We start from the raw sequence: 26,456 nt of genomic DNA on the forward strand, positions 1-26,456 counted from the left end.
ATAATTTTGCATGTGAACGATATGAAACTTTCTCTGCTTCAAAAAGATATCTCTATTATTGTTGCTGTTACAATCATCAACGTTTAATTTATTTAAGAATCAACCAACTCTTCTTGTCCTTAGTTGATAGATTATAGATAGTAAAAGAAGCATCTAAATCATTTTTTTATTTATTTAAAAAACTTAACGCACCAACTTGCTTAGATAGATATCAGATAAAAGAATTGATCTTTGTTCAATGTTAGTGTAATTAATTAAGCGTTTTGGTTTGCTTGGTCATTGTTAATACAATAACTGGATCCATAAAATTTGTACAAGGAAAGTTTTATAAATTTATAAACAGAATTATCTGTCATCCAAACCAAGTCTGGCAGTATTTATCTACAGAACTCACTCTTAAATTTACAAGCAACTGGATTTATTGCTGCACTTAACTGTATATAAAACTTACAATATTTTTCTTTTTCGGAATAAAAAATGAAGAAAATAGTAAAATCTCTCTCTCTCTCTCTCTCTCTCTGTAACAAAATCAAAGAAATCACTACGAAAAAAAAATTGAATCACTCTCTCTCAACGTGTTAAGTTAACACCTCTACTTTCTATTCCCAGCTTTGCGTTTCATCTCGGCTGGAGCTGGCTGCCTTGCAATCCTATGTGGCACCCCATTCAAAGGTTTCCGTGAAGGTGAAGGGCCTAGAGAAGAAGGATTAAAGCTCTTGCTGCAGAAATCATTAGCAAGTTTTTAGGAAGCTGATTATATAAACTCACTACACCACATGTAAAAATGCGTAACACAGAAGGCCAAGTTCAAAATTTACCTTAGTTCTGGGCTTTTCACTTGCTTTGCATTAGATTTCTTGGTCTTTGACCCAATGCCATTGCCCATGTTAGTAAGTTTAGTCTGATTGAACTGCCAGAGCAAATCTGGCTCTGAAGAGTCACTGGTGGCAGCATCAAGATCATCCATGTCATCCGTACTAGCGACATTGAACCCATTGCTTCCCATGAACATATTGTACGACTGTTCTGGATAAACCTTGGAAGAATCCTGGAGATATTTCTGGTAGAAAACATCAGATAAATTCCCATTGTCTGCTCCCCAGCATCCTAAAGGATTTCCAGCTCTGCTTGCTGCTTCTTGCTTGTTCACCATAACCTTATCCACCCACTCACCCGAGCCCATGTCTTTATCATCCTCCCTATAATTCTGGCTAGGACTTTCAACTGGGGGCCAGGGAGGTGAATTCGCTAGTAGCTCATCAAGATCAAAGCTTTCCCTTTTTTGCCTTGAGGACGAATTGTTCTGGGGCTACAAAACCAGTACATCAAACAACAACGCTAAGTTCACAACACTAGAACATACTAATTGAATGGTTGCTAAAATTAATCTAGAGCAAGGGACTAGAAATTCAAATGTCTCTTGGTATCCAAGAGCTATATAAGGCATCAAACTCAAATTTTGGCAAGAAATCTACTGACAGTTCTAAAATGATGGCTTCCTTCCGAATCACAACCAAAAAGTAAAATTTACCTCAGTGTTCACTACATTGCCCATTGGTTGCCGGCAGCCAATCTGATTGCCTAGCATGTCTGTACCCTGATGTTTGGAATGAAAAGGTGACAATTCACTAGCTTTTGTCCTATATTTATCGGAGCCGCCAGAGGCTGGGCGTTTATTGTGTTCATCTTCCTCCTCTTTCCTGGCTAGTACTGCCTTAAGACCAGCAATCTGATCACAAAAAGTTCAACAATGCAAAGTAAGAATTGATTCTTAAGCTAACTATCTGGAAGAACCATACAAGTGACAGTCTGAGAGACAATGTAAAAACCTGTTCTTTGAGTGCTTTGACATCCGTACTATCTTTGTTTACCCGGGCAGCACCAAGTTCAACTGTGGCTACTCGCTCTGCAAATTTAAGAGTACTTATTGTTTCACCAACAGCATCTGGCTCAGGACTTATGTGAACAAACATAAGTGTCTTGGCTTGTCCACCTAAAATATGATTACAAACAAAGAGTTGTAATCAAATTTTCTTGGATAATCTAAGGCTAAAGACAGAATGTATACCCATTCTCAAGAAGGCATGTGGTTGTTAAACTTACCAAGTGAATCTTGGAGCAGCTGTGTTAGTTTGCTGTTTCTATAAGGGACATGTGAGTTCTTTTGGGCAAGGGAAGCAATCACATCACCTAAAGCCGAGAGTGACTTGTTAATATGTTGAGCTTCTTTTAATCTATCCCCGGTCACCTCAGATTTGTCTACCCTCTCACTCCCTGCAAGATCAACCAGATGCATACAGCCACGAAGAATAGCTCCAGATGTCAAATCCCTTCCTTGAACATGAACAGTCAAGCAACTGCAGATTGATAAAAGTTAGAGTTGGCTAATTCCCATTTAAGTATTCATACAAACTTGGCACCACAGAAGACTAGATTCCTACCTGTGAGACCGACTACTACGGTCGTTTAGGGCAGTTGCACCCACAACACGATTTCTTTGTCCAAGGTTCATCAGATCAATAACATCAGATGTTGATGAGACACGAATAAGATTTGCATCTGGCACGCTGAGACCTGTCTGAGAACTATTACGAATTTCTAATGTAACAACCAGTTAAGAAAAGCCTGGAAATTATAGCTAAGCAAGCACATTTTCATCTTTATTTTGACCCATACTGAAAATTACGTATGTTTAAAATCCAATGATATAGTACAGCTAAACAAATTTATTTTAAAAAAAGTAACAAACTGATGTTCAAAAGATATCTTGAGTTTTCTATTTGTCTTTTGCTAAGTAACTAATGTCAAGTTTCTTGACCTCATTAAGAAAAAACTAAATTAAGCAGTAAATTAGTAAAGGATATCTTTTGTTAGTTCCATCAGTAACAAGAAGATCTCGGACTTGCTCATTATAGATCTCAATCATCTGAACAGAAACATCATAGTTGAAAGTGTCCTTTCTTTGATCTGCTATCAAAAACAAGTCTCCCAATGCCCTATAATTTACACCTTGGCTTTTCTCTGTAAGCTCTCTGGGTCCAGTCTAATCATGCAAGTACCAAAAATCAACGATAGTATGCATGCATTAATCAATCAAGCAACAATTTACATAAAATAGCATGTATTCAGAGATAGAGAGCATATATTACCATAGTGTAAGTTTTCCCTGATCCTGTTTGGCCATATGCAAAAATACAAACATTGTAACCATCAAGGACAGACCGAATCAGTGGGTGCATATCAGAGAAAACATCCGCTGCAATAAAATAGAACAAAATATTGTTATAAATATAAGCTTAATGTTAAGATAATAAAACTCTGAAGATTGTTTTTCTCCAAAAAAACCTTCTTAATAAAAACCATACCAACCTTGGGTTGCAGCTGGCCCAAAGACTTTGTTAAAGTTGAAGGACCTACGTCCTTTCCCGTGTCTTGAGGGGATGTTAATAGTGATATTTCCATCTTCTATGTGATCCACAGTGCTCATATAGTTTGATAGTCCAGATAAGAAAGGTCTCACTCGACAATAAACCCTGATACTTCCTAATCAACACAACAAAGAACTAATTAACCATTTTGAGGACTAGCATTATTTAGGCATGTGTGAAACTTAAAGTATAGACAACTAATGATCTTATTACCTTTGAGGTCTTGGACTTGATTGTAAAGCTTTCGGTTTTCCTCAAGAACTCTGTGATACCCACCCGCAGCATGAGCTAGGCTGTGAATATGCAAACCTATGGAAGCAAAAACTTGAATTAGAAAAAGAGATACCAACCCCAAAGGGAAGAAAAGGCAACCAAAAGCAACAAGTAGTTTTTTTTTATGAGTTTATACCAATATTGTTGAACTCCTCATGGAACTTCATTTTCATAAACTGAATACCAGATTTTGTAGTGTGAAGAGTTTGCTTTAGTTCCTGCAAAATTTACATATGGAAATGGCATAAATATGTGAACCAATAACAAAATAAAATTATGGAGACTACTTCACAGCTGAAACCCACCTGAACATCTCTTTGTTGTCGATCGAAGATCATTTGCTGCTTAAGCAGCCGACCTTTTGATTCCTCTTCAGAGATGTGACTTTTATTGAACGAGGTTTTGTCTTCCATCTAATTATTATTGCAAAAGACACAAATATATGAGTTTTAATCTAGTTATAGATGTTGACGTTAAAATATGAGTTTCACTTGCTGTTCAAAAGGTAAAGCACAATAGTTACCATTTTGTCACCAGAAGTGAATTTCATAGAAGGCTTTTTGCTGTGAGAAACAGCCGCATCTTTCGGAGTTGTTTTTGTCTGTAAGATATATTAATAGGTACATGTTTAGGTTTAAATTAAAATGACAAGGAACAAACAGTATATAAATCTAATAGCTCATGTTTCCAACGTAAAAATTCTTGGATGCCTCAGTTTCTGATATTAGGTTTTGTCTAACACATGCAAACATATAAATGATGACCCTAGTCATGTTGAACAGGTGAAAGTCTCCTAATAATGTTTTTATATAAAAAAAAGGTAATAGATTTTAATGAGAAAGACTGGCATACCAATTCATATTGGCTGGCAATACGTTGCTCAAATTCCTCCACGAGCTTGCTTAGCACAGACTCTACCACCTGTTGCAGCCAGAAGGATAAAATAACCAATTAAGTAGGAGCAGAAATGTTAGAAGATAAAGTTGACAGTGATTAATAGTAATTTATGGGTGGTGGTATCACTGAATCAACAATTGCCCCCTTTTTCATGCAAGTTAAAAACGCAATTGGGTGGTCAAACACAAGCCAGTTAGGATTGTGAACAAAAAAATTCAAGTAGCAGATATGACTGGTACAGATGAAAGACTGTTTCGCCAACTTCATTAGAAAATAGCTATGCTGAACAATATAACTCACACTACTGAGTGCATTGCCCTTACCACTGGAACTTCTTCAGGCTTCTTATCTAATAGAAGTGCACGGACAAGCATACTAAAGGAGCGAGAACTAGACTGCAAATATGCAAACAGGAAAGGAAAAGCTTATGGTTATTCTTCTAATTCAATTGAGAAAAAATGCACAGATACAAATAAATAAATTTAAACAGAAATAATGACAACAAAAGTTTAGCTTACCAACCATTTTATTAGAATCAAGATCAGAGGCCTGAGCACTCAAAGGTTTTTCACTCATTGAGGAGGGCCTCGACAACGAGTTCGTGAATGGCTCGGAATTTTTTCTTACAAAAGACTTGGCTGACGTAGTAGGTTTTATATTTCCACCAAATTTCCATATGCCATTACCCCCAGTCTGTTTCCAGTCACTGTAGGATTTAAGTGCCAGAACTGTATTCACAACCCTTGCAGATTTCCCTCCCTGAAAGATAACAAGATAAAATGTACAGATGTTAAAGAAATATTTATCTTAGATAATCTAATTCTGAAATTATAGTTTTCTGACTACAAATTCCAGAAATTTGATGTGCATAGTAGTTGTCTTAAATAAATCTCTACAAAATAATGAAGAAGACCATTCGTGTAAAAGCCTATCCTTAATCATTGTTATTAAACCTCAGAATTTGATTCTGCGCGAGTACATACTTGTTCCAAATCGGAAGCCTCAAACGTGGGAATCCCCATCTCCTGAATAGCAACAAGGAAGTTTCTCACATTCTCGAAGTACTGAAACGCAGACAATGCCGCCCCATCAGGGATCAAAGCTGAATCACATGGACTTTCTACCACCTGGGAAAAAATTATGTAAGGTAAATAATGGATAAAATTTATAAAATTGAAAGAAAGCCGGAAATTAGGATCAAGGTCACCTTGGGCACAGCTCCAGGTTGAACCTTATTGATAGCGTTGCAGAGGATAATCCCACTTCTCAATCCAAGCCTAAACTCTTCCTCGGAAGGCTCAGCAGGCAAATCTTTAGCCACAACAACACCGATCATCTTTCTAAGCCACCCAGCCGCCTCATTTCTTCTTGATGCTACACAACAAAGGTTAGCTCATTTAGATTAAGCAATGAAATGTAACGCAACTCTCAAGTACTCAATTTTTACTATTTCAAACTCGTTCAAAATTGGACAATTTAAGAGAGAATAACACAATTCGCCAGTGTGTGCCCACATTGCTTCAGAGAACCACACATACAGAATCATGGGTCGGATGGTAGGACAATCATAGACTGGAACAAAATTCAAAAAATTTAAAGCAAATAAACAAGGTTCTTCAAGTATTTAACTGGTAAAGTTAAACCAGAACAAAAAGAGAGAGAGAGAGAGAAAGCGAGAGCTGATCCTCCGTTTGGTTGCTGAGAAAATGGATGAAAACACAATCTTGAATTTGAAGAGAATTATAGAAGAAACTTCGATCAATGCATATTCTTAGGTATTAGCTGGAGAGTTTTTTTTCCCGACAAAAAAAAGAAGAAAGAAAGAAAGAAACAAGAATGGAAAAGTGATTACCAGCTTCCTCAGCTTTTCTAGACTCCAAATTGAGATCACCGACGCGAGTACCATGCTGTTGAAGCACATCCTCCACCATGGACGCTACCGAAAATGACAATGTCCCTCCTGCCGCCATTGTTTCTTGCTTCCCTACCACCGGCACACTAACGATTTCTCACTCTAAGCCAAAACTTAAGACCACACTTCACAATCCCGCCATCAAATCCACAACTTCTCAAAAAGATTTATACCAAATCAATGTAATTAAACTCTTAAATACGTATACTTAGAACAAGTAGATTATGTCTCTGTATTGCCGGCTCTTGAAGAAACAGAAGTAAGAACCACAAGGGTTTCACAGGAAGATCTACAACCAAAACAGTAACTCAGAGACGGAGAGAGAGAGAGAGAGAGAGAGAGAGAGAGAGAGAGAGTGGGCTTTGAGATGATATTATCTTTGTTGTTGGTGATGGTGTTTGATGTAAAGGTTTCTTTGTTTCCAATTTAGACTCTCACATTCCTCCTCCAGTCCATGACCTTTTGCTTTTCTCTCTCTCTTTTCACGCTCTCTGCTTTAATACTCTCTCCGTCCGACTTCCCTTTTTTCCCACAGCTACTGCCCGAACCTGTTTCCGAGCCTTCCCGGGTTTAAACCCATTTACCCGTTTTCAAATCAAACATCTAAACACTATTCAAAAACAAAAATATCCGGTGCAGTTGCTTCTACGGCGCGTGTGAGTTGGCAAGTTTAGCGAGCTAGACCTGGATCTTCACGCGCACCAGAGGGGTTGCTGGCTACAGATTTCGGGTTGAGATCCTAATTACAGGACATAGATCCGGGCATTTCAATAAAAAGCTATTTAATGTTCTAACTTCTTATTAAGCTATTGCTTTCAATCAAGGAAAACGATATCTACCATAACTTTGGATCCTATGTAGTTGTGGACCATAGTTTCTTTTACAAACTCATCATGTACAATTAATTTGTTGCAGTAACCATGTTTCTATATCAGATATAATTGTAACTACGAAAATCTTTTTTAATTAATCGAGGATGATTCGAATTCAGATATAACTATAAAAACTTTGTCATCATTTTGGATGTTGGATGACAGTCCGAATCAGTTTATGATCCATGAAACCTACCACTATTCCATATACTGCAGCTTGTACTCAATAGTCTTCAAATCTTGAGGCTATATGTAAAGAATGACATGACTTATGTTTTAATCTGATAACGATGGTTACTGTGTGTGCCACTACTATTGCCTTAATTAGAGGACAAAATCCTCCAACATGAATTCAAAAACATTAACACTAGCCTTTCAAATAATATTCTCGCGAGTCTCGAGTGGGTGAGTTTGTCCATTTCATTTGCATATAGCTATCGTCATGTTCAACTAGTTTCGTAGCTACCGTTTGATAACTTATTCGTTTTCTTGGTTCAAATGTTCCGCTAGCCAACCACCCTTCCTTTCATGAGAAAAAGGAGGGAAAGAATTTTGTTTTTTATTTTAAATACATGCCCAGGTTTACTCATCCAATTCAGTTTCTGGTGTGTTATGAGTACTTTCACAATATTTACAAAATAACCTCTAGCGTTCAAGCCAAATAAGTTGTTTTAAACCCACCCTTGGTCATATACAAGTTCAAATTCAAATATAATATATATTGATTTATTGGTTAATTTGTTTCAAAGCAACGTAAGCATATGTAGAAAGTATGAACATTGACACAATATGTTGGGCAAGTAAAAAGTTTGAAAGCAAGCTACAAGCATAAACATTATCCAATCATCTAATTACATCGAATATGAATATATACATGAAATTGTAGGCGACTATCTGTTTGGTCATGTGTCTCTATCACATAGAAATGGTTGTTGAACACCTATAACCACTTAGGTCATAATGATGGATTAACCAATACAAAAGATAAACTATGGCCTTGAGCTCTAAGTAAGAGAAGCTTGGAACTTTTCTACTGCGCACCTTTTCTTCCGTTCATAATGTTGGATTGAATCCCTCTATAGTACTAGAGTGTTTTTTTAGCAAGCTGATAATGAGAGTTATTCGTTAAATTTTGATGGGAACCCAGCACACATGGTTTATTTCAAAAAATGAAGGATCGATGTGTCCCGATACTCAATAAATTTGTGTCTTCCTTATTTTGACGGATTTGTTGATTATAATAAATTTGATATGAATACTATGTGTTTTGGCTAGAGAATGTTATGTGCACATAATTTATGACAAACGTTCTGTCTGCCTATTAAAAAAAAATAATGGGAAGCAAACAAGCAAATGGGACACGAGTGGAGGAGGAGGCATGGCATGGGCATACTGCATACAGATACAGATCAGAACACTACCATCTCGATGGCTTCAACGTTCGAAAAATTCAAATGATAGGTCGGGTCCCGAACCTCCAGGTATGGATAAAGTTGAGGCCCACGTAGAGCGTCTTTACCGGTCCCACTCACGACCGTTCGGCGGGCATTTAATATTTTAATAGCAAGAGTGAGTGATACATTCATAGTAAGTTAAGGAAAGATTCACGACAGACCAATGGGTATCAGCGGTCAAGCTCAAATGGACAATTGCTTTGTACGTGACACGTTTTGATTGGATAAGGTTTCCTGTCAACGTGTAACGAGCGTAAAAGTTTTGTAATTTGCGGAAGAGTCGCTCAATCACAAAACCCGGCACCTGTAGCGCGTGGGAAGGCATCTTCCCATTTGAGGGCCTGTTTGGCAGATCCTGAAATTTTATCAGATTTGATTTAAAATACGTGTTTGGTTGGCAAATGGAAATAATTTTAAGAAAGAGTACATTCAAGTTGTTGCTTTGCTGATAAATTATATAAAGTTCGTATCATGTCATTCCTTTATAAATAATTATTCAGTAAATTAGTGAAATTCATCATAACATATAAAGTTAATATTCCAAACCTGGAAATATAAATATGCTAAAATAAGTTAATTATTTGGCAATTAATATTTAAGTGTGACAAGTAAGCTATGAGGGAGGTAAATTTTCAACAAAGTAAGGAAAAACAAGTTTAGCTCTATTTGGTAGTAAATACAGTTAGAAATATTCAATTTATGAAAAGGTAGCTTACTGGTTGGTACAGATTATAACTGATTAAACTGAACTGGTTGCCATCCAATCAAAAAGTGTCATAAAAGGGGGAAATGAAATGTAAATGGAGAGAGAGAGAGAGAGATTGCCAACCAAGTCATTTGAGCAAGGAAATGGGTTGAAGTTATGTAATTGTCAAAGTAATCAAATTAAAAGGACCTGGACAGTTGCTAATCATTCATTGTTACTTGTAATAAAGAGGTTGTCAGTAATACTTGGACTATAATTGCAATTACGAAATTCAGATAGATTACCTGTTACAATATTTATCGTCTTCACAAGTTTTGTTAAGCCAGCGCCCAGCTAAGGTGAAGGTGGTGCTTCCCTTCCCATGAATGATTTTATTCATGAATTGCATTCCTTTAGATTGGATTGGACCCTATCATGTCACTTTCTGCTGCTGCAGCATTATGCACATGAGAGATGGGAAGCCTCAGGCCTGTGCCACATTATGATGTCATATCATGAAAACCGTACACGCGTCATCATCCTACTCGGCTACCCTATAAAAGTTTGATTTTCAGTGCTCTTCACAGAGAGAAGAAAAATAAAAATAAAAAGAAACTGGCCCTCCTCGACTGAAGCAAAAGAAATTTTGCAGTAAAAATGTCATGTAAAGCAATCATATTATACATAAAAGCAGTTCATAAGTTTTTTTATACGAGCGATGTTGAGAGAGGGGATTCGAACAACTTGAGCTATAAGTTTTAGAATAGCCTTATCTGATTCTTACACTAAAGTAAAAACAAAAGACTTTTTGGAGAAATTGGATCATGCAACCTAAGGTCTACTGTACTCATGATTTTGTTTTGGCATCTAATCCTAATGAATTGCTTTTATTTTGTCAATTCAGGTTAAGGTTTTGTTTTGGCATCTAATCCTCCCTTTTTCAGAAGGGTAAAAGCCCTGAAGAATAATTGACTCGTAATTAAGGGTTTTCACAGAAGTGGCATATCCTCGAGGTTTGATGTCTCTTAGTCTCAGCCATGACCCGGAAAAAATAAAAAAAAAGATGGCCAGTTCCCACTTGATTGATGCCTTAAACATAATTACACTGGCCTTTTTCTTTTTCATGCGAATAATTACAATGACCTTTTAAAGGGTTGCTTTCCTTTCACATTAACAATACATGCTCAACTCTACACAGAGAAAGAATATATATTGGTTGATGTCATTACAAAGTTAAAGCACTCATCATCATCATCATAATTGTGATTATAATTTTTAGTTGGCCAGAGTGTAAAAAGGCTCTTGGTGGCAAATATGGATCATAGGAATAGCAATCCTCTCTGGAAAGCCAGCACCAGCCACTTCCACCCACATACATATTTATATATATATATATATATATATATATATACGGTAACAGTTATAGATTTCAGAACAAATCTAAGCCAATTGGTATAAAGAGATCATATACAAATGAAAAAGTCAAGCCTTTTCTTTCAAGAAATTTAAATACCAGTTTGTTAAGAGATCAAACTTGGAAGTGGGTGGTTCCTAGTCGCTCGTGAGGTTGTAAATGCTTCTTCTTAGAACTTGGAAGGTTTGGTTTAATAAACTAGCAACAAAAAAAAAAGTGTAACAGATAATATGGAGAAAAAAAATCATAAAGTTTTGGTGTATGTTTTAGTAATGTGGGGGTGGGGCAACATGCATTCCCTGTAAATCATGAAAGCATTGCACTCCTCCATCTTTTGGTAGCTCACGCATACTTTTAGAGCCGACACAAAACTATGATGAGGGCTCACAGAGAGAGATAGATGGAGAGAGGGCAGTCCTCCTTTTGCTCCTCACATTCCCCTTAATCATAATACTCTGTACTTGTTGGCCGGTGCAGCATTTGTTTCTAATAACATTCCAACTCATGTACATCCCATGTAATGTAATTGTAATACAAGCGATATATGGACATGGGAAATCAAACGCAAATTCTCATATACATGGATAACTGCTTTTAAACACTTAACTTATAAACTCTTTGCATGTGAATTAAACATTCACAAAAGATAAAAGAAAAAAATAAAATAGGGGAGATATTTTGTTTTATGTTCTTCTCCATTTCATTCCTTGCAAATGCAATTTTTGGTTATAATATGCAGAGAAAAAAAAAGGGTATTATAACGTTCCATTTGGTTGTTTTGGGTTTGCTTAGGTAAGTGGATATTTGATGGCTTTGAAATCACGTTCAATTAGGTGGTTCCAACTTCCAATTACCAAACTCGAGTCTAAAAAGCTAAAGCGCCACACGCATATTGATGGGCCTTGATTGGTGGGAACAAATCTCGGTCCAGTTAACATTATAATTTGATCCATTACATGTGCGACGGGAAATGAATTGGGTCAAAAACTCATTGGGGAAAGGGCCTTACAGAATGCCTACATTGTAATCGCTAGCCAATGGGCTTGTGACCTATCCCTTGTGGTCCCATATTAAATCGCTGTTGGCTAGGAAAAATAAAAAGGAAGAAGAAAAAGCTGTTCTATTTTTGAATTTCAGCAAATATCCCCAACTTTACCCAGCAAAATTCTTTTACACATTCAACTCCAATTTTGCCCTTATTAATAAAATAAAAGCATTTCTTAAAAACAAAATGTATATTCAACAACTCAACACCCCCAACCAAGAGAAAATATTATACATTCATCAGTTGTATACAACTATGTGATTATTTCTTTCATCAACTACTAACGCCGAAAATCTCTCCCAAAGTAGCCCCTATTCCCGACTCACCATCAATCCGCCACCTCCCTACTCTTTTCCTCTGCTGCAACTCTCCATCTCGTCTCTCTTTCTAATATGGAGCATGTTGAAGTTTCTCGCCACCAACATTGGGGCACCAATGGAGAAAGATAATGAGAGTGTGAGAGAGATATGAGAGATAGGGAGAGAAGAAGCATACGAGAGTGGGGTGAGTCGATGACAAGGTTAAACTATTCCTTTTTTAGGTTATTTTTCGATGATGATTTTTACCAAATATGAAATATCAAATTGAAACCCGTGTAAGTCTTTGATTAATATGTAAAAAGTTAACAATAATATTGTGTTTGTCTATATTTTGTTGATAACAAGATGACTAAACGATTTCCTTATTTGAATTATTTTCCCTAGAAATGATCATCAAAGCACACTTAAATATGAGAATAATGGGATGAAAGAGAACATAGAAATGGAAGTTCAAGCACTGTCCAATAAAAAATTGATCCATTAGTAGAAGTCCAAACACGCCCCAGTCCACGTGGAAATAAAAATAATAGAAAGAAAGTCGCTAACATAAGCCAATTGTGCGCAGTGTCTTAACCTGCGCATACACTTGCAGCATAACCTTGTGTAGAAGAGGAGGGAAATAAAAAAGGAAAGCGAAGGAAAGAGAGAGAGAGAGTGAGAGAGAAAGAGGATTGAGTTGTTACTGAGTGGGTTGAACGAGTTGGGTGACCGATCAACAAAAGAACGAAACAACAAAGACCAATCTAAACAAAATAAAAACCACAGGAGGGGTTTGGGGTTGGGGTCGGGGAAAACTTGGGCTTTGGGTCTTTGGTGTGGAATTAGCAAAATGGTGAACACGAAGATTATTAGCCCTTCCTCTCCTTTACCACCACCACCTCCTTTCTCTCTCTCACATTACCCTAAAAACTCCAACTCTGACTCTATCTCTTTCCCATTCTCTAACCCTAACTCCGCGTGTCTCTATCCACACCAGACACCACCATATTCTTTTTACTCACCCACCCAATTTTATTTCCCAGTCATTATCTCTCTGCGTCTCTCTCTCTCTTCTCTCTGCTTTGCCTCTCGGGGTTTACTTCCTTTCTTCTTTCGGAATGTTTGCGCTTTCGTTCACTGCGGCGACTTCCGTTGTCCCAATTCAGTTCGATTCATAAGGTATTGGATCGGTCTTTTACTTGAGTTTTCGTTGATTATGTGAGGTTTTTCTATCTGGGTAATTTGATTTTAATATGTTATAGCGGGTTTTGGGTTGTTTTTTGTTAGTGGTTTTCTCTTTGTTCTGATGAATGATGAGTGTGTCATTGGGCGTGTGTATGCTGATTATGTTTTATATTGGTCTCTTGTTTAATGTTTGGATGTATGTATTCTTGTGGTTCGCTTGCTAAAAATTTCACAATTATTTACGTGGGGTTGATTTCGGTTGCTTCTAAATTATGTGAACGGTTGGTTTGGGGTTTTTGTTCTAGTTCCTCAATGGGCGTTTTGCTTCTGGTTTGTTTCGTTCTTGGGTGGGCTTTTGTCATATATGAATTCATTGAATTTTAGCTAGAACCCGCTTTGGTTTCTTTTATAGTTTTTAGGTTTTGTAATGCCCCACTTTTCGCATTTGAATATCTTCGATTTAATTGTTGTAGTTTTTGTGTGTTATATGTTAGGAACTAAGGCACAATTTTCGGGGATTCTGGGTTTTCACCTGTATACTTTGATCAGCTAACCAAAAAAATTAGTGTTATTGTCAAGAGCTTTTGTTAAACACCCTCATCCCTTCCAAAAACCTAAATTGTTTTAATTTTCTTCCATTCCAAATTGGTTGTCATAGTTTAATTCTATGTTTGCTGTTTGTTCTCGTGGTTTTCATATAATGAATGCTTCACATCCTTATCCTATGCTCTGTTGCTCTATGTTACTGAAAATAACAGCATATGATTTGCTTATTTGTAATTATGCAAATAGTTATATATGTTTCCTTCTTTTTTTTGTTGGGTAGGGATTTTGGCATCGCTGGAGTACTTCGTTGGTGTGTTTTTTCTTATTCATGTTTTGATAAGTAGTGGCATCACAAGAATTGGGCTGTAACAACTCTCCGTCATGGAAAACATTAGCAATAGTCATAGATTGGACAGTATCAGCAATGCTGTAAGAAGGAAGAGAAGTCAAACTTTTCGCCGACCTCGACCTGATTCACAGCCATACAATGAACTCCATGATCAGTCATCATTGTCATCAGCGACACCTTCAGATGATCAGAGCAAGGTCTCAAGTGATGAGAATGCAGGTTGTGATGCCAATTCTAAAAGAAAAGAATGTAGTCTTAATGAATGTATGGCCAGGGTTTCTTCTGCTGTAGGCAACGGCGAAAAACCTCACAAAAATGATAGTAAGGATGGTGAATTTAATTCATTTTACAATAATGAGCCAGGACGAAATGGGATCAATAACAAAAGGTCTAGCGAAGGTGTCCTTGCTCCTGCTAATTGGAAAAGCACAAGCATAATGAAGGATGGTTTGATATCAGAGTCAAGAAGTGCTGATGCATTTGACAGGATGAATGGTGAAAGTCCAAGTACTAGGTTGTCAGGATTAGATGGATTTGGAAATGAGAACAAGGTAAAAAAAGTTAAGCTCAAGGTTGGTGGTGTCACGCGTACAATTCAGGCCAACTCTGCGTTCAATGGTACAGCAGAGGGTGGGTCTTCTACGAAGACTTCTCGATTGTCAGATGTCTCTAGACAGCGGCAGAAGCCAAATCTTCTGGTAATAAACTATTGCTCTTTCATAGTGAGTAACGGAATCACTATCGCCCCAATTATACCAAGAGGATTTTAAGTTTTTTTTTTCTTCACTTGCATCATCTTATTTGCGGTTGATGCATATGCATTTGGGTTATGGGCCATTAATGTCCCAGTTGTTGAAAATTTTGAATTTTGAGTGTTTTTATTATAAAAGAATGTTTGTTTTGTGTTAAATTTTTTTTATAATCAACGCAACTATTGGTATGACCCAGATCAGAGTATCTACTTGTCACCACGTGGGCCATTTTAATTGGATAAATGGAAATTTAGAATATGTTATGTATGGAAAATTATCCTTTGCATTTATGTGTGCATATTTACAAAATAAATGCATTTTGTTATTGTTAGTCTGTTGAGATCTTTTCTGTAAACAAATTTTTCCATAGCAGGAAAATTCAGATGATAATCAATCCCCTTCAGATAAGAAGAGCGGCTTAAAAGGAATTCCGTGGAAGGATTTTTCGAGAAGTGGTTTCAGTCTTGGGAGGGATAATTGTTCGATGGGCAGGATATCGGGAAAAAACACCTCTGGAAAGGAAGGAGATAGATCTGAACCAGTTCGTAAGAGCAAGCGGGTGCCTAAGAGGCGTGTTCTTGATGGAGAATTTGGAGATGATGAAGAGGATGATGAGATTCGGTATCTGGAGAAACTCAAAACATCGAAGGTTACTGCAGGGTATAGAGAAGACGACGAAGAGTCTAGCAAGAAACATAGAAAACTTTCCGCTGTTTCTAATATTGATAATGCTGGTGCATCAAGGTCGGGAAAAGACCTTAAGAAGAAGCCGAGAACAGATAGAGCATCTGGAGACACTGATTATGAGGAAGATGAAGATTCATTATCTGATGGTGAGCTTGAAGGTAAAAAGAAACAGAAGAAGGAAACTGTTGACTCTTTGATGGATGGTAAGAAGGAAATGACTCTCACAACTCGTCAACGGGCCCTTCAGTCAAGCAAAGATGTCTCTTCATCCCCTGGTTCGAGCTTAATTGAGTTTCCAAATGGATTACCACCTGCACCGTCTAGAAGTGAGCTTTTCCACCAATATTTTGTATACTTTAATTCTTTTGTTAGTATATTTAATTGTAATATTTCCATTTTATGATTGTTGTGGTTGACCACAGAGCAAAAGGGGAAACTTTCGGACGTGGAGCAGCAACTGAAGAAAGCTGAGGCTGCTCAGAGACGAAGAATGCAGGTTGAGAAGGCTGCTAGGGAATCAGAGGTGTGCTTTATTTTGCTCTTTATTCTTTTGTCATTTACCTTTAATTTCTTTGGAGTTCTTGAATTGGAGATCAGCGTTATCGAATTATGTAGGCTGAGGCTATTAGAAAAATACTCGGTCAAGATTCCAGCAGGAAGAAGCGCGAAGACAAGATAAAGAAGCGGCAAGAAGAATTGGCACAGGTATTGTAAACCATGGGATATATCCCTCCTTCCCTCCTCCCCCCTTGTGCTTCTGCCTCTGTAAAATGCTAGCAGTTCCATCTTGTACTCACTGTACTTTATGCAGGAGAAGGCTGCTAACATGTTGACACTTCCATCAAACTCCATCAGATACGTGATGGGCCCAACAGGGACTGTAGTGATATTCTCTAATGATATGGGTCTCCCCAGTTTATTTGACTCTAAACCCTGCAGGTAATTCTTTTTCTTGCTAGTTTTTCCCAATATAATGCTCGTTTGGTGATGGTCTTAACATCTTGTGGTATGGAAATTCAGTTATCCTCCTCCGCGTGAGAATTGTGCGGGTCCATCATGTACCAACCCGTACAAGTATAGGGATTCTAAGTCAAAGCTTCCTCTTTGCAGTCTTAAGTGCTACAAGGCAATCCAGGAAAAGATGCAAGCATAAACTACGGGCTAATGTCGGCAACAACCTTGTTCTAGCCTTCAAGTATGCTGGTACTTGTGCAGATGTCTAAGTATAGAATTTGGGGTTGGTGGGAGAACATTCTTAGCTCGGTGTAGAGAAGTTTATACAAGTACACATTGTTTATCGGCTTTAATAAGCCTCTAGGGTTAATATATAAATAATACCTCCCATGTTTTATGATACCTGAGTTTTTTTGTTGTGGTTTTGGAAAGGTTCATTTTCATGGTGAGAGAAGCCTGTGCCCCGTTTGTTATTATATTAACTTTGGGTTCATTCGGCGTAGTGTAACATTATAAAGTTGAGAAATTTATAATAAATAGAAGTTTCTGACCATTCAATTTGATCCAACCTTGTCACAAATTGACTTCAGTTCAACTTAATATTACATATTATTTAAATGTCCATATGTCATTGTAGAAAGAAAAAAATAAAATAGTTCTCCTTTCACATTGCAATTTGCATCCGCATTCAAATCGTGTTCTCGGCAAAGTTAAAAAAAGACATATTGGAGATGCATGTTAAAAGGTGACTGTGCCTCTTATTTTTATTTGAATAAGTTCTCAATACTTCAGAGATTAGGGGCTTTTTTTCAATTTTTATTTAAATACAAGCGATGCCATAGATACTGACAAGGTGACATGAGGTTTTAATTAACAAAAATTCAATTATTACCCTCATAAATGATAAGATAACAAAGAACTAAAAGAGAACAGTTTTCTTAAAATAGTTTCAAAATTAATTTTTTATTATTCAAGTGTTATTTTCAAAAATAATTTTATTTTAAGTGTTAGTACACAAATAGTGGAAAACTGTGGGCTATATTTTATTGGGCCATGGCCTTTAGGCTTTGATGGAAAAAATGGCCCAATGCAATAGAATCAGAAAGCGCCAGGACAAGATATTACGGTGGAATGTGGTAAGTTGTTGCTTGCTCCAACACTCCACTCCCCAGAGTCTACTCTGCCGCCGTGAGCCGTGAGCTTTATTTTGCAGATAAGGCGCCAACAATTTAACTTCATTGCTTACTTCATTTACGTTAAACAAAACAAAAATGTCGCAGACGTGCGTTTCCACATCGGCCTCGTCTCTCAGATTCAACTCCCTTGGCTTCGTCCCAAACCCTAGCTCTTCTCCCCAACCACAGGCCCTCTCTCTCCCCTTCCAACGCTTACCTTCAAGGTACTTTCTCAATAACAATAATTTCTATATGTTAATTTTGTTTTTTAACTCATCTTTTTCTCGATGTTTGGTTTTTTAGAGAATATTCATTCATTTCTGATTTTGAATTTGTTAACATCTTCATTATTTAGCGAGTCTCATCTTTATAGCCTTAATATAACTACGTGGATTGGTTAAGATTAGGAATTTCATATTTTAAGGCAAACCCAAGAATCCAACTAATTGCTGAGAAAGTTGATGGGGATAATTGAAAGTTATGAGTTGTATTTGTATGTTTGGTCCTCGGTGTTGTATTGTTTATCTGGGAGTTTGGGGAACTTCGTCAGCTTATGCTCACTTGATAGGGAGTTACCAATCATATGGGATGCAAACACTTTGAATTTCTCCTAACCCAATTCTTTATATTTTATATCTCTACTTTATTCATGAAAATTTGTCAAATTTGTCAAATTTAAACACAACATAAAGAAAAGCTTATGGGTTTATTTCCAGCTTATTGGGGTTGGATAAAACATTACGGTTTTAATGTTTTGCAGGAAATTGAATAAGTTAGTTGGGAAGAGCAAAAATCTCCAAAGTTCTCCAGTGAAAGCTATTTACTCTGGTGAACATTGGGCACCGGAAAGGAGTTCTCGTCAAGGAATTTGGTCCATAAGGTGGGTTTAGTGTTGATTCATCCCTGCATGATTAATCTTTTCTTGGATAAGAAAGCTCATGCATATCTTTCATTTATGTTTATGTCAATTTGAATCTGATGCTGTAGGGAGGATGTGCAAGTTCCATCTTCTCCATACTTTCCAGCATATGCACAGGGACAGGGCCCACCCCCTATGGTGCAAGAACGCTTTCAGAGTGTTATTAGTCAGCTTTTCCAGCATGTAAGGAGTAGCTATTGGTGGTTTTCCCCTGTGGAATTTGGTGGGTTCTGCACCCGTAGATAGTTTATTTCAACTAATGCTTTTCTTGTTAAATTTTTTTGTTAGAGAATAATACGTTGTGGGGGAGCTGTTGATGATGATATGGCAAACATAATTGTTGCTCAACTTCTTTACCTTGATGCTGTTGATCCTAAGAAGGTCTGTACTATTCTATTTCTGCTCTTTGCTTCTACTGACTCTCTCTCCCTCTTGCATTCATCATGCAGTGAATTTTGGAATTGTACAGCATTGTGCAATTGATTGATCGGTTAGTGTGTCTTCTGATTTTTGAACAGGACATTGTCATGTATGTAAATTCACCAGGAGGATCTGTTACTGCTGGTATGATCTATCCTAGGAAACTGTCTTGCTATGTTTACAGTTTTTGTTCGTAAGGCAGTTTGTATATTACTTGAATAACTAGCTCTTTATCTGCTTAGGTATGGCCATTTTTGACACTATGAGGCATATCCGACCTGATGTCTCCACTGTATGTGTTGGGCTTGCAGCTAGGTACATGCCCCTCTAATACTCTTCTCTTCCCCTGTTACTATTAATGAGTCTTCCACGTATGTGTCTGTATTTCTTTGGTATTAACCTATATAGATATAATTAGTAGTGTTGGTAATGAAAAATTATTCTAAACATGTTTCTATTTCCTGCCTCAAGATACGTTTGACTTGATTTTTTGTTCTTTGCTTTTCTATTCCTCCTTTGCCTTATCTTTGTGGGTGGTGCAGCTGGTCATTACTATTCTGCCTTTTATTTTTCTCCCATTTTGTCTAGAATTTGTAAGGGTGGTTTATTCATCATTCTTATGGCTGTCTGGGCTAAGATGCTGAGGCAGATTTAAGCTTCAAGTGTTGCTAGTTTGTGAAAGATTACATTTGCTGAATGCTTATAAGACTGATATCTTAATATCATATCACTGGATGGCTTTGCGTTCAGATTTTGAAAGAGCTATTTGTTGATGGCCAAAATTCTTATTTTTTGCTAATGTTAGCATCCAAAAAAAAGTTTTTACCACTCATCAGTGATTGATATATGTATTTGCCTTTTCATGAACAGCATGGGGGCTTTCCTGCTTAGCGCTGGTACCAAAGGTAACCAATCCATGTTGGACCTGTGACTTGTATAATTTGTGGTTTTGTATCCTGAAGTTGCTAAATATTTTTGGGTTTCTTCACTGAAGGAAAAAGGTACAGCTTGCCAAATTCGAGGATAATGATCCATCAGCCTCTTGGTGGAGCTCAAGGTGGGCAAACTGACATAGATATTCAGGTATGTTACTTGTTTACATTTTTGAAACCTCTATCCATGTTGGCCAAAAGCCAAAAAGGAAAAATCTCTCTATATATAGCGGGGACCTCATGTTAATTTAACAATCACATCTTGCATAATCTTTACTTGCTGGCTATTATACCTGTCTATTTTGGTACTTAAACCTTTAAATATTGAAGTAAAACTCATGATGTCTTGAAATTTTTTAACCCGCAATTAAAAAATTATTATTATTATTGTTATGTGTTTTTTTGGTGATGATTTATAGAAGGTATTGGTCCATTATTTTCTTCAAGTGGCTTGGGTGCCTTATTTTGTACATCAATAGAGTTACATGTTTTTAAGAAGAAATCCTTGAAGTCTGTAATTCTTGTAAAGAGGTCTAGATTTGAAACACTTAGCAACTGAAGTGATGGCAAATAAGAATATAAGATTGATTAAAGAGTTGACATGCTGTTCAGGCAAATGAGATGCTGCATCATAAGGCAAACTTGAATGGTTATCTCTCCTACCACACTGGTCAAAGTCTTGAAAAGATCAACCAAGACACAGATCGTGATTTCTTCATGAGTGCGAAGGAGGCCGAAGATTATGGGCTTATAGATGGTGTGATATCGAATCCTCTCAAAGCTTTCCAACCTTTGGCAGCCGCAACAGCAAGTGAAGATGAATCAGCCAAGCAAACTGTTGCGGAAAGTAAAGGTGAATAGAGTGTCTGAACTTCTCCAGGTGTGGCAAGTACCGACAGGGCTATGTTGTAGAGTTATATGGGAAGGAGAGTGACATTTACGGAGTTCGTTTTTAATGCTGAATGATGTTAATATCCGTCAATCAGTGAAGAGAAATGTTAGTTTTGCTTTTAATTCCCTCCAAACTAATAATTGATTCATGAAAGAATAGAAAATTCTCTCAATGCATCTCTTGTTCTTTAAGCATCCTCTTAGGTCACGGTGATAATTATGACAATTGACATGCTACCGATGCTTATGTCAGTAGTTTTCTCATTTGGGTTCGGATAAGCTACTTAAGAAGCTCAGATAAGACTCCAATCTGTGGAGGAGGAGCAAACGCCAGACTTTTCTGATTCCAACCAATTAATCACTGCCATTTTTAAAACTTAGGTGACGTGTACGGCCCATGCCTTGCATACATGGTCCCGGCGATTTGACAGTCCATGGGCAGTTTTGAGTTGTATAATAGAAGAAAAACTTTCTTGTGATGGAGAGTGTCCAACAATAATGCAATGACATATGAAAAAGTTATTTCGTATGTCCATTGATCGGAATAGCAGAAAGTGATATTCCATTTGCATGAAATTCATGCAAATTCTTCACACAAGCGGATATACTTGTTAGTTTCATGTGTTGGCTTTTTCTAGAGAGAATCTGCGACGATAAAACACCAAAAGCCAAATGCAGCATAGACTTTGTAGGTATCGAGATTCCAGAACCTAATCCTTTTGTATCAAAGGAAAAAAGGAACAAAATGCCAAAGAAACAAACATCTTCCTCCACCAAATCAACCACCCATTGAATTTTTTAAAAAAGGAGCTTAGCCTGCTTTGATTGATCACATAACTCTGCAAAAAGGAGGACGTACGCCTTCCACCAAACCAAAACCACTCAAAGAAAAAGAGAACACTCAACACCTCATCTCCAAAAGATGTCTGAGAGCACTCGTGGACCTCGTGCCATCTTTAAATTAACTTATGAAAAACCTCTGCCACTCTGTGTCTCTGTGTCTGTGTGTGTGTTTGTGGTGAAAGAGGGACCGCCCAGTCACCCACCCATTAACTTTTGCTCATGACAAAGCGATGCAACTTTCTCATTTCGAGAACCAAAAATGGGAAATATTAGAAAAGATGCCGACTAGAAACAAGCGCTGGTAGTGGGCTAAAGGCATGAAGATGACATATATATTAACAATATTTTGCTAGGTACATTGTTCTAAGGGCTGCAAACACTAAAAACACTAAAAACAAGTCCACTTGGATCAAGAGGGGACAGAGGGAATCCTTTCAAGGGAGAGATTGCTCCTCATGAAGCTTGGGAAAGATGAAAATGTGGGTAGTTCTTCAAGCTCATCAAAGAAGTCATTTTCTTCAGATTTGGGTGTTGAGAAGCTCATGAGCTGGGAATAAGAGAGGGGCTCTTCATCCAAGAGGAACCCGAGAGTGCTAGAGACATGGGTTTTCTCTAGGAAAGGGTCTTCTTCTTGGTCAATCATAATGTTTTGGGAGGATCTAATTGGGGACTGAATGTAGTGGAAATGATCTTCATGATCACTTTTCATAGCAGGATGGTCTTCTAGTTTCCCTTGTTTTTCTTCTTGCTCTTGCTCGTGATCTTGCTCTTGCTCCTGCTCGTGATCTCGCTCTTTCTCTTGCTCGTGATCTCGCTCTTTCTCTTGCTCTTCCTGTTTGGGAAGTAGGGCTGGGAGATTATGATCTTCAGTGCTGGGTTGCAATTGGGTCAAGTTAGTGGTGGAGACATCAGGGCCTGGATGATTATGGCTACAAGTGTAGGTGATTATGAGCACTGAAGCATCAGTTTTGCTTCTCTCCACTTGTTTTTTGGCAGAACAACCCTTTGATGTACTGCACCTGTAGTAGCCTCTGCATCATCAGAGAGAATTAAAAAGCAGCAATATTTAAACTGAGAGTCCTAATTGTTAATCTCATTTCTGAAATTAAATAGCCTCGCTTGCAAATTCTTGATGATATGTGATCCGAGATGATAACATGCATGACTACAAATAATGAATTGATAACTTTTTCTTTGGGGACTTTAAGATTTAATTAGAGGAAATTAAAAGATAAAATGTGAGGCCATGTAAGATGTTAAAATTAAGAGACCAATATTGATCATGAGCAAAAAGAAAAAAAATAAAACCTTGGATAAGGTGATCCTTTGATAGGTTTTTGCCCATATTTCCTCCATGACCAAGAATCAGAAGGCGGCCCTTCGTTCTTTAGTTTCCCTACATTTGTTCCTATCTTCACTGTAACAACAGTCTTCTCATGAACCACCTTCCTATAACAATAAACGTATTTATGTAAAAAAAAAGTAGTATTTGTATATAAGTTTTTTGATGAAATATACACACACACACACACACCTTCTTTTGGATGCCTGACCTTCTGGCCTGAGTTCTTTTGGAACTTCTGAGTCTGGTTCTGGAGAGAGGGTTTCATCCATGCTGACTTTTCCTCCTTGGTTTTCTATCTTCTCTCTGTGTATGTATTCTGATAAAAATCTTAAGAAAGTAGGGTATAACAATAGTAGACAGTCACAGACTTTTGTTTTTTCTGGTGATGGAGGAAGTTGCAGACGCAATAACTAAGGAAAATGGATCAAGATCAGAACTCCCAATTGATTAAGAGAGAGAAGGAGTAAGGGAAAGCAAAGGAGGAGGATAAGCTAGCGATGACAAATCAAAAATCCCAAGTTGCTTTCTCTCTTCCTTTTCACTCATTTAATATGAACTATATGCACACATCATATCACCACCTCACTCCTCCCTCCCTCATAGCCCCACCCCACCCCACCATCCAATACCATAGCCCACCCATTAGAACCATGCAAGTGATATTTCCGTGGACAAAACATGTTGGCCCCATACACCTTTTGATGCATGATATAAAGACAATGAATGCATTTGGTAAAATTATATGTCACAACAAGAAGTGAATCTCCAATATCCAAAACCAAAACCCAAAAATTTAATTGAGTTATTATCAAAACCAGATTAGTTAGCTGTAATGAGTTGTATAATATTAAATCGAAGCCTTAACAACAAAGTCGTTGTAGTATAGTGGTAAGTATTCCCGCCTGTCACGCGGGTGACCTGGGTTCGATCCCCGGCAACGGCGAGTTCTTTTGTAGTTTTTTATTATAGCAGAATTGTTTGTAAATTTGTGGACTTTTTACATAGGCAATGCTACTTTTGTTTTGTATGCAAAAAACAGGATGGGACAAGTCAGAATCCCTCAGGTGAAGATGTGGTGCAGTTATTTTTTTGGGAAAAGAACACGACAGATTTGCCCCTGCGCTTATTTTACCGGAGGATTTTCCTTTTTAGCTGTGCGTGTACAAACAGAAGTCAGTCTCCTGTTCTGCTCGTGTGCGCTTATGGGGAATGGTAGCTGCCAGTGTCACACGTGACATGAGGCTTAATTTCATAATTTGAGAATGAGAAAGCTTCAAGTTTGAACTGGTCCAACTATTCTATGATATGTATGTATACAGTATAATGCATGAATCATGATATGAGTTTGGACCACCTAATTCATGGCCCTTATAAATTCTTCTTCCAACAATTAGATTCCTTTTGCAGACGTCATGCCCTTGAAAAACCAAAACTAGTAGACATAGAGAGCAGCGCATGTCTTTAATTTTGAAACCCAACAACTAGTTTTGGGCCTAGCCAACATCAGCTCAAGCTCAAGTGTATATTATTATATATCAACTTGAAAATATGTTCTTGGTGGACCGTTGAGTTGAGGTAAGCTTATTCTTCATCGTGATCACCAATATGTAATATGTGTGTGTATATATATAATAATAAGAGGCATATTCCACGACCAGACATAAAACATTTTGTTATGGACTAGGTGACAGAATGGATATGCATGTCCCATGAACTGCCAAGGAAAGTTTCAAATTCAAATATTTAATGGAAATAATAAAAAATTCATGTTCATTCATATCCAGGAAATGATTTGGATTTAGGTGAGCTAGTAAGAAAGACGACCATGTCTAAGATGTCAACCGTATAATGCAACTAAGGGCGTGCATGCGACCACTCCAACTAATTATTATGATCAAGCAAGTCATCATCAACTCTATTTATATATATATATATATAATTTCTTCATCACATAATGTTCCTTAATTATATATTGTGCAGCAGAGACAAGACAAACTCGAGATATCACTTTGAATTTGGTTTAGAACAAAAATGAGTTTTCAAAACTATTTGGATTGGGAACAGAGGGCTAAGAAGCTCTTGATGAGTTTGACTAGCTTTCTAAAACAACCTTTCCACACTCTTACAATCACCCTTCTCAGTCTATTGCTTCCCCTCTCATTCCTCCTCCTAGCCAGGCTTTCTTGCGCTAACTATCTCTTAAGCTTAAGCTTCGCCCCTCTTCATCCTGATCCTAATTATAGCACCACCACTACTAGTAGTACTCTATTTTCTCTGTTCCGCTACGCCACCCCTTCTCTTCTCTACATTCTTGTTTCCATTGTCAGCACAGCCGCTTTGATCCATTGCCTAACAGGTAAAATTACCATCATAACCGAGTTCCCAACTCCCATTTTCCGTCCCCGTTTGTACACTGCCTGGATTTTCCTATGCACATTACAAGTCTGCGTTGGTTTGGGAATCGAAGGGAGCATAGCCGCGGGGATCAATGGCGCTACTTTCGGCAGCGTTGATGAGAGAATATGTCTGTTGAGCAGAGCAATATTTTTCGTGGGGTTGCATGAGACCATGCTCCATTGGTGCAGAGTTGTGGTGAAGCCGGTGGTGGACGACACGGTTTTCGGTGCAGCTAGAGGGGAAAAATGGGTTGAGAGGGTGGCAGTGGCTGCCAGCTTTGGTTGTTTATGGTGGTGGAGGTTGAGGGACGAGATGGAGTCTTTGGTAGTTGTAGCCAAGGCCAAAAGAGAGCTGTCAATGGGCATAGGAGTGGCAGACTTTGTTGGTTGGTGGTTATATTACCTCACTGTAACTATTGGAATGGTTAGAGTGGTGAAGGGTGTTATGTGGCTTTCCATGGTTTTGTTATGTAGGAGGAGATCAGGAGGAGGCAACTTTGCTAACAGTTGCGCAGAAGATCATGATCTTCAAGACAACAAGGTCTAAATTTCATAATCTGATTGGATCGATTGATTGATTATTTTGAGCACAGACATATTCCCTCTTCGTTTCTTTCACACACGAATTCGTAATTGTTCCAAACTTGATTTTCTTTTGTTTGTTTTGTTTTGTTTTTGCTTTTGGACAACAACTGTATCATAATATTTATTTAATTGTATGACTCTTGGCAGATGTGCATTTTTTGCATACGGTACATAGAATATGAACATGTCAAAATCAAT

At 37.6% G+C, this 26,456-nt stretch overlaps 5 protein-coding genes and 1 non-coding gene across 8 annotated transcripts; 4 read left to right on the forward strand and 2 right to left on the reverse strand.

Annotated features, from left to right (window-relative positions):
- Positions 1–299: 299 nt before the first annotated feature.
- Positions 300–6,987, reverse strand: LOC110749329 (P-loop nucleoside triphosphate hydrolases superfamily protein with CH (Calponin Homology) domain-containing protein). Its single transcript, XM_088245098.1, has 19 exons — positions 6,451–6,987; positions 5,806–5,972; positions 5,582–5,725; positions 5,121–5,357; positions 4,922–4,993; positions 4,554–4,622; positions 4,225–4,302; positions 4,007–4,114; positions 3,838–3,919; positions 3,642–3,737; positions 3,370–3,543; positions 3,150–3,256; positions 2,863–3,043; positions 2,442–2,601; positions 2,104–2,357; positions 1,830–1,993; positions 1,532–1,729; positions 819–1,309; positions 300–719 (listed from the first exon to the last, which is right to left on the reverse strand). The coding sequence occupies exons 1-19, from the start codon at positions 6,566–6,568 to the stop codon at positions 593–595; spliced, it is 3,027 nt and encodes a 1,008-aa protein (XP_088101224.1). The 5' UTR covers positions 6,569–6,987; the 3' UTR covers positions 300–592.
- Positions 6,988–12,925: 5,938 nt separating this feature from the next.
- Positions 12,926–17,313, forward strand: LOC110749379 (uncharacterized). Of its 2 annotated transcripts, none has more exons than XM_021949474.2 (7): positions 12,926–13,458; positions 14,291–15,057; positions 15,482–16,124; positions 16,221–16,321; positions 16,414–16,503; positions 16,610–16,737; positions 16,819–17,313. In XM_021949474.2, the coding sequence occupies exons 2-7, from the start codon at positions 14,392–14,394 to the stop codon at positions 16,949–16,951; spliced, it is 1,761 nt and encodes a 586-aa protein (XP_021805166.1). In that variant the 5' UTR covers positions 12,926–13,458; positions 14,291–14,391; the 3' UTR covers positions 16,952–17,313. The 2 variants fall into 2 exon arrangements, with proteins under 2 accessions (XP_021805166.1, XP_021805167.1); XM_021949475.2 differs by having other exon boundaries at positions 12,927–13,458; positions 15,485–16,124.
- Positions 17,314–17,885: 572 nt separating this feature from the next.
- On the forward strand, positions 17,886–21,262 carry CLPP5 (nuclear encoded CLP protease 5). The gene is made up of 9 exons (XM_021949513.2): positions 17,886–18,151; positions 18,688–18,807; positions 18,915–19,029; positions 19,135–19,227; positions 19,365–19,410; positions 19,509–19,581; positions 20,137–20,171; positions 20,261–20,349; positions 20,811–21,262. The coding sequence occupies exons 1-9, from the start codon at positions 18,024–18,026 to the stop codon at positions 21,057–21,059; spliced, it is 948 nt and encodes a 315-aa protein (XP_021805205.1). The 5' UTR covers positions 17,886–18,023; the 3' UTR covers positions 21,060–21,262.
- A 975-nt stretch (positions 21,263–22,237) lies between these two features.
- LOC110749399 (uncharacterized) lies at positions 22,238–23,823 on the reverse strand. Of its 2 annotated transcripts, none has more exons than XM_021949505.2 (3): positions 23,467–23,823; positions 23,241–23,381; positions 22,238–22,951 (listed from the first exon to the last, which is right to left on the reverse strand). In XM_021949505.2, the coding sequence occupies exons 1-3, from the start codon at positions 23,544–23,546 to the stop codon at positions 22,342–22,344; spliced, it is 831 nt and encodes a 276-aa protein (XP_021805197.1). In that variant the 5' UTR covers positions 23,547–23,823; the 3' UTR covers positions 22,238–22,341. The 2 variants fall into 2 exon arrangements, with proteins under 2 accessions (XP_021805197.1, XP_021805196.1); XM_021949504.2 differs by having other exon boundaries at positions 22,238–22,963; positions 23,467–23,819.
- A 325-nt stretch (positions 23,824–24,148) lies between these two features.
- TRNAD-GUC (transfer RNA aspartic acid (anticodon GUC)) lies at positions 24,149–24,220 on the forward strand. Its single transcript has one exon. It is a non-coding gene; the product is annotated as a tRNA-Asp (tRNA).
- Positions 24,221–25,286: 1,066 nt separating this feature from the next.
- On the forward strand, positions 25,287–26,291 carry LOC110749416 (uncharacterized). The gene has a single exon (XM_021949528.2). It carries the CDS (start codon positions 25,309–25,311, stop codon positions 26,218–26,220), a length of 912 nt encoding a protein of 303 aa, XP_021805220.2. The 5' UTR covers positions 25,287–25,308; the 3' UTR covers positions 26,221–26,291.
- Positions 26,292–26,456: the final 165 nt, after the last annotated feature.

This window comes from Prunus avium, chromosome 8 (genome assembly GCF_965620075.1).
Source record: "Prunus avium chromosome 8, drPruAviu1.hap1.1, whole genome shotgun sequence".
Taxonomy (NCBI): domain Eukaryota; kingdom Viridiplantae; phylum Streptophyta; class Magnoliopsida; order Rosales; family Rosaceae; genus Prunus; species Prunus avium.

Bases quoted from the DNA above. Each gene is read 5' to 3' on its own strand.
- LOC110749329 (XM_088245098.1), bottom strand. From the start codon at position 6,568: ATGGCGGCAGGAGGGACATTGTCATTTTCGGTAGCGTCCATGGTGGAG. The intron at 4,303-4,553 runs GTATGCCAGTCT...TATATCTTACAG, and splicing joins TTGCCAGCCAATATGAATTG to ACAAAAACAACTCCGAAAGA. The intron at 3,544-3,641 runs GTAATAAGATCA...TGTGTTGATTAG, and splicing joins TCAAGTCCAAGACCTCAAAG to GAAGTATCAGGGTTTATTGT.
- LOC110749379 (XM_021949474.2), top strand. From the start codon at position 14,392: ATGGAAAACATTAGCAATAGTCATAGATTGGACAGTATCAGCAATGCT. The intron at 15,058-15,481 runs GTAATAAACTAT...ATTTTTCCATAG, and splicing joins GGCAGAAGCCAAATCTTCTG to CAGGAAAATTCAGATGATAA. The intron at 16,125-16,220 runs GTGAGCTTTTCC...GGTTGACCACAG, and splicing joins ACCACCTGCACCGTCTAGAA to AGCAAAAGGGGAAACTTTCG.
- CLPP5 (XM_021949513.2), top strand. From the start codon at position 18,024: ATGTCGCAGACGTGCGTTTCCACATCGGCCTCGTCTCTCAGATTCAAC. The intron at 19,411-19,508 runs GTATGATCTATC...TTATCTGCTTAG, and splicing joins AGGAGGATCTGTTACTGCTG to GTATGGCCATTTTTGACACT. The intron at 19,582-20,136 runs GTACATGCCCCT...TTTCATGAACAG, and splicing joins TGTGTTGGGCTTGCAGCTAG to CATGGGGGCTTTCCTGCTTA.
- LOC110749399 (XM_021949504.2), bottom strand. From the start codon at position 23,546: ATGGATGAAACCCTCTCTCCAGAACCAGACTCAGAAGTTCCAAAAGAA. The intron at 23,382-23,466 runs GTGTGTGTGTGT...TTATTGTTATAG, and splicing joins GGTCAGGCATCCAAAAGAAG to GAAGGTGGTTCATGAGAAGA. The intron at 22,964-23,240 runs GTTTTATTTTTT...CTGATGATGCAG, and splicing joins AAAGGATCACCTTATCCAAG to AGGCTACTACAGGTGCAGTA.
- LOC110749416 (XM_021949528.2), top strand. From the start codon at position 25,309: ATGAGTTTTCAAAACTATTTGGATTGGGAACAGAGGGCTAAGAAGCTC.